The following is a 12,684-nucleotide window of genomic DNA, read 5'->3' on the forward strand; positions in this document are numbered from 1 at the left end:
AAATGAGAAGAAAGCAAAATAAATAATTAGGTTATTAGGGTTATGCTTGCCACGTAATATGCCACGTTTCTGCTAGTTTCCACCGTCTCCCATTAGAAATATAACAACTAAATGACATGTAAATGTTTAACGGAGACTAATGATGAGTGAAACACACGTAGATTTTTCCGTCCTCGTAAGGGCCTCAACATGCAATTTATGAAAGTTAAAGGACCCGTAGTGAGCAACTTTGAGGTAGAGGCTTACTGAATAAAAATGGTAAAGTAGACGGGTCTTAGGATGAGTTTTGCCTAAGAAATATCATAGTATGTTAAGAATCATAATATGTTAGATATAACTAATTAAGATTAGTGTTTAGGTTAGAAAATCTAATCATTAATAAAATGAATCTAGATTATGAACAATTAGGGTTACTTTAATGTACTAATTTATACATGATACAAGTTATTAAAATGATTGCATAAAATTTTCTTTACATACTGGACAAGATGATAACCTAATAAATATTAGGCAATGTGATTTTTCAGAAAATATAATGGGCCTTTAACTTATTTTTAATCCATTTAAACCTTTTAAATTTTTAAACGGTGTTGATAAATACCGTCCCGATTTTACTACATACTGCCCTGATTATTACATTCTCTCCCTTTAACCAAAACTGAAAAACACATAGTCCCTCAACCTCATTCAAATCTAAAAACCGTAATGACCGATAATGCTTTAAATTCGTCGAGAAACGCGTATCAAGAACGGCTTCACCCGAGGTAATATGTACGTTTTTAATTTTTATATCTATTTTTACCTGCCGGACGCCCCAGATTGCGTCTGGCAGGTGAACAAACATCCCAGGGGGAACGTTTCTGTCCGGCAGGCGGCCGCGACCGGAGACGTTGCCGCCGCCTGTAATATTTTTTTAATTTTTTTAAATAAAGAAATTAATTATTAAATTAATATTTATGTACCAAAATTAGTTATGTTTATATTAGACCAAACTCATACTAAGGTCTCTGCATATTACACTATTTTGCGGACATTCCTTAACGTTCATGTTTGCTTTATCTGGTCCTTGTAATCACCATTTTCATATCCTTGGTTGGATGGAATAAAGGAGAGTGTGCCACACTCTTTGTTAAATAACAACATCCGTCAAATATGACGTGTTAAAATAAAAAAAAGATGGAGTTAATTTTTTTTTTCGAATTTGTTTTTCCGATCACACTTATGATTTCCTCCATCGGCTTTCTCTTCCATTAATTGAGGAGACTCGCTGCTTCTCGTCCAATAATTGAGGAGACTCGCTGCTTCTCCTCCATTAATTGAGGAGACGAGAAGATCTCGTCTCCTCCGTTAATGGAGGAGACGAGCAGTCTCGACTCCCCTAATGAAGAAGACGACATATCTCGTCTCCTCTATTGATGGAGGAAAGGAGAGCTTTGTTTTCTCCATTAATGAAGGAAACGAAGCAGGTCTCCTCCATTAATGGAGGAGAGACATGATGGCCTCTCTTTCATTAATGGAGGAGAAGAAGGCCACCTTTTATCATTGGTGGCTGACGGAGTAGAGGCTATTGGCGGTCATGAAAAAATTAATTTTTTTTTAAAATTAAGTGTTGAGATAAATTGAGATATAGAATAATTAAATAAAATAAATTTTAAGTAGGAGTCGGTCAGAGTGATGGGGAAACCAATGGAAGCGGAATTAAAATTACTGACTAAATTTTATTTTAAAAAATAATCTTGAAATAATTTGAATATAATTAGATTAAATAGAATTCATACGGTGGCCGGATATGGTGGAGGAGTGAAAAGATGGCGGCGGGATTAAAGTTATAGTCTAAAATTTATTTCGAAATAAAATTTATTTTGGAAATAAATTGAAATTTAATAAGCTAATTATAATTGTTAAATTAATTATAATTAGTTAATTAAAAATTTAAATTATTTATAAATATATATGAATTTATAATAATTTTATTAAATTAATTTAAATTTTGTGTTTTACTTTGATATGTGGATTAAGTACGAGAGTTTTAATTGATTAAATACAAGAGTTTTAATGTATTTTTATGGTATTTTAAAGTTAAAATACCATATTTTTTGTTTCCACACTCTCAATAATGCAGAGTGTAGTACACTCTCCGAATTCCATCCATAAAAGGACATTTTCACACAGGAAAATGAAAATATAGGGACATTGCACATAGAAAAATGAAAATACAGGGACCAGATAAAGCAAACATGAATGTTAAGGACTGTCCGAAAAAATAGTTTAAAGTACAGGGACCTTAGTATGGGTTTGGTGTTTATTTTACAGGTTGAATTTGAAGGTTTTAGTGATGAAGGTGTCGATTATATTTCACAGTTTTAGGCCGAAACAGTGTTTGGAAGCGACGATAAAACAATTCAGTGGGCGAAACGAGTTTCCCTTCATATTGGGTTCGAGCTGGTCATTTATTCCCACAAAAATGGGGGGACATAAAAGCTTCTGAGATTTTACCTGGGTAAGCGGTATAGAGGATGGTTCACAGATTCAAATTCTTACGGACGGAAGAATACGAAGACGAAAGCGTGCAAATGCACTTTCACGATTATGGTGCGGCTGTTTCTAGCCGCATGGATGGTTGTTGCAAAATCTGAGATTACGAGTATGCACAACCATGACTTAGTTGTGTATCCTGAGGGACATCGTCAGACGATTGGACTGAGCCTCACGTCCAAACAGATTGTGCGGGATATGAGTACGGCATAAGCTAAGCCGTGTGCTATTTGGGCGGCCCTGCAGGAGAAAAATCCATATGACTACCTTACCAGAAGACAGGTGTACAACTACAGAGATAACCTGAGGTGGTCTGGTTTTAAGGGTAGGGACGTGGTGGGCCAGTTTTATCATATGGCTTTGGAGGGCCATTATGTGCATTGGACGCTTGCCGATCCGGAAACCAGTGCGTTGACTCATATTTTCATGGCGCATCCATATTCTGTGAGGTTACTCCAAGACTACCGATGGGTCATTGGTATGGATTCCGCCTACAAGATCAACAAGTAGCAGATGCATTACTGTAATACCCCGTATGTCTGGCGTTGCCAAAGTGGGCAACGTATCTAAAATAAAATAGGTGAAGCGGAGGTAAGAAGGAATTATCGAAGAAATTAAATAAAGAAGGACGAGAATAGGCTGATATTGTAATTTAAATAAGAAATTTCAATACTTATAATGCCTAAAATAGTTAGACGGGACTAAAGAAAATCGTAAGCAAAGGTGGAATTTAAAATAAGTTAAAGTCCCGAGAAATTGGAAAATAAGCTTTAATTCCCGGAAAATAGAAATTAAATAGATTATTGACGGGAATTAGTATTTATAAAAATAATATCGATAAATTGGTTATCGATAATTATTAAAATAAGATTTGGACGAAAAAGTTGGAAATAGTGCATTTTAGCTCAAAATGGAATTTGAGCGTTTTTAGCCGAAATTTTTAAAATAAACAATCAGCGATAGAATTATGAAATATTAAGGTGATATTATTTATTTGAACATAAATAATACAAAGTTTGTTGAGTTGAAGCGATTTAACGATCGACGGATTAAATTGGACGAAAGAAAAGTTCGGAACCAAAGCGTGAGGAGGTGACATCTATATCAATTCAATTCAGCTAGCAAAAAAAAATCGCAACTCTCCTCTCTTGAAGATGAAACATGCACAAATCTTCAATCAAGCATAACTTTTTCGTTTTTGGTCCGATTGAGGCGATTCTTGCGGCCATGGAACGAGGGGAACGAGCTCTACACATCTATCTCTATCAATTGAGACTTGACGAGGCGACTACCAGTGGAACTCGAAACTTACAGAACGCGACATCGCTAGCTATTATCGAAGATCATGGATAGCAAGCGGTGAGTATATTTTACTCACTCGTATTATCGTATTAAAAACTATTTTATATATACTATATATATTATTATTATTAAAGGCATCGCGTAAATTATATAGTTTGATTTTATTGAGTTGTTCTTATTGGATTGAATTACATTTGAATTGTTTGTTCATGGATTGAACCACATTGTATTGGATTGACTTGTTTGATATATCAGTTGTATTAATTTGCTTATGACTTGTTGATTACTTGCCAATGTGAATTTGTATATGATCCAAAGAAACGAGCTACCTATTGGGCGTCAATAGGCCGTGTGATCACTAGTGTTTATAAGAGTCTAGATATTCGTACATAGAAACAGTTGATGTGAGCTCATTAAATGTTGATCATTTTTGTGATTATGAAATGGAAGAAGGATTATGTTTTGTAGATACGAGGTAACTCGGTGGATTTGGGATCTCGGGACCTGTATCCAGTGAGTAACTCGGTCAAAGTGATGGGGAAACCAATGGAAGCGGAATTAAAATTACTGACTAAATTTTATTTTAAAAAATAATCTTGAAATAATTTGAATATAATTAGATTAAATAGAATTCATACGGTGGCCGGATATGGTGGAGGAGTGAAAAGATGGCGGCGGGATTAAAGTTATAGTCTAAAATTTATTTCGAAATAAAATTTATTTTGGAAATAAATTGAAATTTAATAAGCTAATTATAATTGTTAAATTAATTATAATTAGTTAATTAAAAATTTAAATTATTTATAAATATATATGAATTTATAATAATTTTATTAAATTAATTTAAATTTTGTGTTTTACTTTGATATGTGGATTAAGTACGAGAGTTTTAATTGATTAAATACAAGAGTTTTAATGTATTTTTATGGTATTTTAAAGTTAAAATACCATATTTTTTGTTTCCACACTCTCAATAATGCAGAGTGTAGTACACTCTCCGAATTCCATCCATAAAAGGACATTTTCACACAGGAAAATGAAAATATAGGGACATTGCACATAGAAAAATGAAAATACAGGGACCAGATAAAGCGAACATGAATGTTAAGGACTGTCCGAAAAAATAGTTTAAAGTACAGGGACCTTAGTATGGGTTTGGTGTTTATTTTACAGGTTGAATTTGAAGGTTTTAGTGATGAAGGTGTCGATTATATTTCACAGTTTTAGGCCGAAACAGTGTTTGGAAGCGACGATAAAACAATTCAGTGGGCGAAACGAGTTTCCCTTCATATTGGGTTCGAGCTGGTCATTTATTCCCACAAAAATGGGGGGACATAAAAGCTTCTGAGATTTTACCTGGGAAAGCGGTATAGAGGATCGTTCACAGATTCAAATTCTTACGGACGGAAGAATACGAAGACGAAAGCGTGCAAATGCACTTTCGCGATTATGGTGCGGCTGTTTCTAGCCGCATGGATGGTTGTTGCAAAACCTGAGATTACGAGTATGCACAACCATGACTTAGTTGTGTATCCTGAGGGACATCGTCAGACGATTGGACTGAGCCTCACGTCCAAACAGATTGTGCGGGATATGAGTACGGCATAAGCTAAGCCGTGTGCTATTTGGGCGGCCCTGCAGGAGAAAAATCCATATGACTACCTTACCAGAAGACAGGTGTACAACTACAGAGATAACCTGAGGTGGTCTGGTTTTAAGGGTAGGGACGTGGTGGGCCAGTTTTATCATATGGCTTTGGAGGGCCATTATGTGCATTGGACGCTTGCCGATCCGGAAACCAGTGCGTTGACTCATATTTTCATGGCGCATCCATATTCTGTGAGGTTACTCCAAGACTACCGATGGGTCATTGGTATGGATTCCGCCTACAAGATCAACAAGTAGCAGATGCATTACTGTAATACCCCGTATGTCTGGCGTTGCCAAAGTGGGCAACGTATCTAAAATAAAATAGGTGAAGCGGAGGTAAGAAGGAATTATCGAAGAAATTAAATAAAGAAGGACGAGAATAGGCTGATATTGTAATTTAAATAAGAAATTTCAATACTTATAATGCCTAAAATAGTTAGACGGGACTAAAGAAAATCGTAAGCAAAGGTGGAATTTAAAATAAGTTAAAGTCCCGAGAAATTGGAAAATAAGCTTTAATTCCCGGAAAATAGAAATTAAATAGATTATTGACGGGAATTAGTATTTATAAAAATAATATCGATAAATTGGTTATCGATAATTATTAAAATAAGATTTGGACGAAAAAGTTGGAAATAGTGCATTTTAGCTCAAAATGGAATTTGAGCGTTTTTAGCCGAAATTTTTAAAATAAACAATCAGCGATAGAATTATGAAATATTAAGGTGATATTATTTATTTGAACATAAATAATACAAAGTTTGTTGAGTTGAAGCGATTTAACGATCGACGGATTAAATTGGACGAAAGAAAAGTTCGGAACCAAAGCGTGAGGAGGTGACATCTATATCAATTCAATTCAGCTAGCAAAAAAAAATCGCAACTCTCCTCTCTTGAAGATGAAACATGCACAAATCTTCAATCAAGCATAACTTTTTCGTTTTTGGTCCGATTGAGGCGATTCTTGCGGCCATGGAACGAGGGGAACGAGCTCTACACATCTATCTCTATCAATTGAGACTTGACGAGGCGACTACCAGTGGAACTCGAAACTTACAGAACGCGACATCGCTAGCTATTATCGAAGATCATGGATAGCAAGCGGTGAGTATATTTTACTCACTCGTATTATCGTATTAAAAACTATTTTATATATACTATATATATTATTATTATTAAAGGCATCGCGTAAATTATATAGTTTGATTTTATTGAGTTGTTCTTATTGGATTGAATTACATTTGAATTGTTTGTTCATGGATTGAACCACATTGTATTGGATTGACTTGTTTGATATATCAGTTGTATTAATTTGCTTATGACTTGTTGATTACTTGCCAATGTGAATTTGTATATGATCCAAAGAAACGAGCTACCTATTGGGCGTCAATAGGCCGTGTGATCACTAGTGTTTATAAGAGTCTAGATATTCGTACATAGAAACAGTTGATGTGAGCTCATTAAATGTTGATCATTTTTGTGATTATGAAATGGAAGAAGGATTATGTTTTGTAGATACGAGGTAACTCGGTGGATTTGGGATCTCGGGACCTGTATCCAGTGAGTAACTCGGTCAAAGTGATGGGGAAACCAATGGAAGCGGAATTAAAATTACTGACTAAATTTTATTTTAAAAAATAATCTTGAAATAATTTGAATATAATTAGATTAAATAGAATTCATACGGTGGCCGGATATGGTGGAGGAGTGAAAAGATGGCGGCGGGATTAAAGTTATAGTCTAAAATTTATTTCGAAATAAAATTTATTTTGGAAATAAATTGAAATTTAATAAGCTAATTATAATTGTTAAATTAATTATAATTAGTTAATTAAAAATTTAAATTATTTATAAATATATATGAATTTATAATAATTTTATTAAATTAATTTAAATTTTGTGTTTTACTTTGATATGTGGATTAAGTACGAGAGTTTTAATTGATTAAATACAAGAGTTTTAATGTATTTTTATGGTATTTTAAAGTTAAAATACCATATTTTTTGTTTCCACACTCTCAATAATGCAGAGTGTAGTACACTCTCCGAATTCCATCCATAAAAGGACATTTTCACACAGGAAAATGAAAATATAGGGACATTGCACATAGAAAAATGAAAATACAGGGACCAGATAAAGCGAACATGAATGTTAAGGACTGTCCGAAAAAATAGTTTAAAGTACAGGGACCTTAGTATGGGTTTGGTGTTTATTTTACAGGTTGAATTTGAAGGTTTTAGTGATGAAGGTGTCGATTATATTTCACAGTTTTAGGCCGAAACAGTGTTTGGAAGCGACGATAAAACAATTCAGTGGGCGAAACGAGTTTCCCTTCATATTGGGTTCGAGCTGGTCATTTATTCCCACAAAAATGGGGGGACATAAAAGCTTCTGAGATTTTACCTGGGAAAGCGGTATAGAGGATCGTTCACAGATTCAAATTCTTACGGACGGAAGAATACGAAGACGAAAGCGTGCAAATGCACTTTCGCGATTATGGTGCGGCTGTTTCTAGCCGCATGGATGGTTGTTGCAAAACCTGAGATTACGAGTATGCACAACCATGACTTAGTTGTGTATCCTGAGGGACATCGTCAGACGATTGGACTGAGCCTCACGTCCAAACAGATTGTGCGGGATATGAGTACGGCATAAGCTAAGCCGTGTGCTATTTGGGCGGCCCTGCAGGAGAAAAATCCATATGACTACCTTACCAGAAGACAGGTGTACAACTACAGAGATAACCTGAGGTGGTCTGGTTTTAAGGGTAGGGACGTGGTGGGCCAGTTTTATCATATGGCTTTGGAGGGCCATTATGTGCATTGGACGCTTGCCGATCCGGAAACCAGTGCGTTGACTCATATTTTCATGGCGCATCCATATTCTGTGAGGTTACTCCAAGACTACCGATGGGTCATTGGTATGGATTCCGCCTACAAGATCAACAAGTAGCAGATGCATTACTGTAATACCCCGTATGTCTGGCGTTGCCAAAGTGGGCAACGTATCTAAAATAAAATAGGTGAAGCGGAGGTAAGAAGGAATTATCGAAAAAATTAAATAAAGAAGGACGAGAATAGGCTGATATTGTAATTTAAATAAGAAATTTCAATACTTATAATGCCTAAAATAGTTAGACGGGACTAAAGAAAATCGTAAGCAAAGGTGGAATTTAAAATAAGTTAAAGTCCCGAGAAATTGGAAAATAAGCTTTAATTCCCGGAAAATAGAAATTAAATAGATTATTGACGGGAATTAGTATTTATAAAAATAATATCGATAAATTGGTTATCGATAATTATTAAAATAAGATTTGGACGAAAAAGTTGGAAATAGTGCATTTTAGCTCAAAATGGAATTTGAGCGTTTTTAGCCGAAATTTTTAAAATAAACAATCAGCGATAGAATTATGAAATATTAAGGTGATATTATTTATTTGGACATAAATAATACAAAGTTTGTTGAGTTGAAGCGATTTAACGATCGACGGATTAAATTGGACGAAAGAAAAGTTCGGAACCAAAGCGTGAGGAGGTGACATCTATATCAATTCAATTCAGCTAGCAAAAAAAAATCGCAACTCTCCTCTCTTGAAGATGAAACATGCACAAATCTTCAATCAAGCATAACTTTTTCGTTTTTGGTCCGATTGAGGCGATTCTTGCGGCCATGGAACGAGGGGAACGAGCTCTACACATCTATCTCTATCAATTGAGACTTGACGAGGCGACTACCAGTGGAACTCGAAACTTACAGAACGCGACATCGCTAGCTATTATCGAAGATCATGGATAGCAAGCGGTGAGTATATTTTACTCACTCGTATTATCGTATTAAAAACTATTTTATATATACTATATATATTATTATTATTAAAGGCATCGCGTAAATTATATAGTTTGATTTTATTGAGTTGTTCTTATTGGATTGAATTACATTTGAATTGTTTGTTCATGGATTGAACCACATTGTATTGGATTGACTTGTTTGATATATCAGTTGTATTAATTTGCTTATGACTTGTTGATTACTTGCCAATGTGAATTTGTATATGATCCAAAGAAACGAGCTACCTATTGGGCGTCAATAGGCCGTGTGATCACTAGTGTTTATAAGAGTCTAGATATTCGTACATAGAAACAGTTGATGTGAGCTCATTAAATGTTGATCATTTTTGTGATTATGAAATGGAAGAAGGATTATGTTTTGTAGATACGAGGTAACTCGGTGGATTTGGGATCTCGGAACCTGTATCCAGTGAGTAACTCGGTTGAACTATCTCGAGACTCACAAATTGGGATTAAGTAGTGGCATGAGTAACTCGGTTGAACTATCTCGGGACTATGCCACGTGGTAGTGGTAACTCGGTCAAACTATCTCGAGACCGTACCACTTGGATTAAAATGATTTGATACAATTACGATACAGATTAGGAAAGGACAGAAGTTTAAGATTAAGGTTTCGATCGAATCAAATACTTGTCTTAAATGAATTGTTTGCAATTGTTGTTATTGTATATATTAGAATTGTTTAAAAATGTGATTGTATAAATATTTTAAAAATGTTTTTAAAATGCGCTGCTTATTTTGATAATATGGTAAGTAAAGTATAACTCACTCAGCTTAATAGCTGACCCCCCCCCCCCCAATAGTGTGTTTTCAGGTACCTTTGATTTTAGACTTGGCTAGACGTCCGTGTTTGATCGGAAGTCCCTTTGGCTATATACTGTCCCGGCTTCCGCAATTGCTGCAGTAGTATAATGTCTGACCAGTGTCATGGCCTAATAAAACAACAAAATTTTACATTGTTTATAGTTGCTGTTTGTTGTGTATATTTTGGTTTGGCTACGATAGTTATGCTTTGTACCACGGAGGTAGATTCCCGTGATGTAACTTTGACACTAGTAGTTTATGCCGGGCTAGTACTTATATGATACGAAAACGATAAGCCCGAGCAAGTTGTAATGATTTACTAGTGTATATAAAGTACGTTTGTATAAATGCTTCCGTTTGTAAGGTCGTTATGTGATTAATGTTTGCAAAAATTTTATAGTGATTTTAGGCTTGCTACGGGTTTCGGAGCTACCACTCCCATTCCCTAGCGCCGGTCGCGGTCCTCAATTTTGAGTTGTGACATTTACAGACTATGTGGGTTAGACAGACGCTATGCAGAGGGATTCAAGAACGGAAAGTGGAAGAACATTTTTCAAGCTACGACAAAGGAAGAGTATGAGGCAGTTGTGATTCTCATGATATATCAGACTAGGGTGTTCCAAGCTGTGGCAAAGTACATTGAGGGGATATGGTTGGTTCAAAAAGAGAAGTTCTGATGCGCTTGGACGAACAATGTGCTGCATTTTAGAAACACCACGACATGTTAAGTGGAGAGTGCACATGCTCAGCTGAAGCAATGGCTTAACTCAAGTACCGGTGCACTGGTTATAGTATGGACAAAGGTGGACATGGTTATACAGTCAACACTCACTGTTATTCAGTATGTTATTGATACCCTTAATATTATTAATAGTGAGAATGAATACTTGTAGTATCATTAATATAAATGTTATGTATATTGGCAGGTTCACACTTGAGTAGTTAAGGCGGAATGTAGGTTCCCGGCGTCAGGGTTTCTCATTCAACTACCTGTCGTGCAAAGTCTCACATTACTGCATGGATTTAATCGATGAGGAACATAAGCGTATGAGAAATTTGAATACCGATGTTCATGATTGGTGTGGCTGTGTGCTGAGGTCGACACCATATGCATGTGAGCTGAGAGGAGTTATTGATTTAGGTACCATGCAACACTTTTTGTGCACTAATCATAAATATTAATGTCGTTATTAAAAGTTAAAATATTTGCGATTTATTATTGTCAGGTATCCCGATCAGTCTGGAGAGTATCCACCTATTTTGGATAAAGCTTGTTATTAGTGATGGGGTGGACACATCCGAACAGGCCGATAGTGCTGTCGAGTCAGAGGATCACCAGTATTTTCAAGGAATCGTTGGGAAGGTGATGACTCAGGATTGCTCTGTGGTTCGCGATATATCCCTTATGATCCACGTCAACTCCATCCAAAGGAATCAAGTTACAGTGAGCCCGAGGTGAAAACCATAGTCAGAGTTAGACCGAAGGGGAGTTCATCCACCAAGCGGAACCCAAGTGCTTGGGAGTACAGCCAGAAGGGCCGTTGCCGTGGCTGTGCTAGATCATCTTGAGGTCGGGGTTACACGACTCCTGCATCAGGCAATTTTTTATAGACTAATATTATCAATATACTTACTTTTAGCATATTTATATATTTATATTTAATAATATTGTTAATATACTTTCTTGTAGATTTTATCAGGAATGCGGACCTTATTTTGGAAATTGTTTTGCCGTTCATTACAACGTATTCTGATGTAATTGGGGACAACAACTATGGAAGATTACATATACGGTTACCAAGAACACTAGGATCTGGCAAGAGAGAACATTGCAAACAAATTAGCTGGCCACCATGACCGTTGCAACTACGCTGGTATTTGCAGCGATGAGATTGACCGGGCCATCAGACGTATAAAATGGGAAGAGGGTGAGTGTTCTGATGCACACTAGATGCAGGTAGCAGATGACTTATTCCTTATTGCCACCCTTGTCAATGCAGCAGTTATTTTTATAAAAGGGGGAGACGCTCAAAGCCGCGTTGGGGTACTTGTACCGTTCTTCCTTTACATGCTTTTGAGCGCCGCACAAGGCCGTTGAGAGAGATAGTCATCCTACATTTAGGTAATTATGCTCATTTTGTTCGTTTAAATTTAGGTAGAAATTTTTGTGTCCCACCTATACACTCGATGTGGTATACATACCGTGATCACAGTGTTGCAACTTGGGATAGACTGTGAGAGAGTAGGAGATGACAATGGGATAGATTGTCAGGTGCGTCTAATTGATTGGATTCATACCTGTTTTGTATTCTGCGACTTAGTATTACGTGTGTTTAGAATTTTGTCATATATTTCAATACTTATTAGTATGTGTGTTGTTTGTACGTGTGTTATATTAAAATCTTGATTTTTTGATTCTCGCTAGAATTCTCCAATTCGACCTGGGATGGTTTCTATATGATCCTACATACTAATAAACATGATTAGGCTATTTAAATTGATTGTCAAACTCAAATTAGGGTTCAAATGTCACTTGGTCCAACAA

General features: G+C 35.9%; 3 protein-coding genes across 3 annotated transcripts; all 3 read left to right on the forward strand.

Moving 5' to 3' along the window:
* The first annotated feature begins 1,479 nt into the window (after positions 1–1,479).
* On the forward strand, positions 1,480–3,045 carry LOC126661846 (uncharacterized). Its single transcript, XM_050355725.1, has 3 exons — positions 1,480–1,573; positions 2,528–2,724; positions 2,782–3,045. Exons 1-3 carry the CDS (start codon positions 1,480–1,482, stop codon positions 3,043–3,045), a joined length of 555 nt encoding a protein of 184 aa, XP_050211682.1.
* An 835-nt stretch (positions 3,046–3,880) lies between these two features.
* LOC126661847 (uncharacterized) lies at positions 3,881–5,742 on the forward strand. Its single transcript, XM_050355726.1, has 5 exons — positions 3,881–3,894; positions 4,217–4,312; positions 5,011–5,023; positions 5,179–5,421; positions 5,479–5,742. The coding sequence occupies exons 1-5, from the start codon at positions 3,881–3,883 to the stop codon at positions 5,740–5,742; spliced, it is 630 nt and encodes a 209-aa protein (XP_050211683.1).
* An 835-nt stretch (positions 5,743–6,577) lies between these two features.
* LOC126661848 (uncharacterized) lies at positions 6,578–8,439 on the forward strand. The gene is made up of 5 exons (XM_050355727.1): positions 6,578–6,591; positions 6,914–7,009; positions 7,708–7,720; positions 7,876–8,118; positions 8,176–8,439. Exons 1-5 carry the CDS (start codon positions 6,578–6,580, stop codon positions 8,437–8,439), a joined length of 630 nt encoding a protein of 209 aa, XP_050211684.1.
* The last annotated feature ends 4,245 nt before the right edge of the window (positions 8,440–12,684 follow it).

Source organism: Mercurialis annua, linkage group LG8 (genome assembly GCF_937616625.2).
Source record: "Mercurialis annua linkage group LG8, ddMerAnnu1.2, whole genome shotgun sequence".
Taxonomy (NCBI): domain Eukaryota; kingdom Viridiplantae; phylum Streptophyta; class Magnoliopsida; order Malpighiales; family Euphorbiaceae; genus Mercurialis; species Mercurialis annua.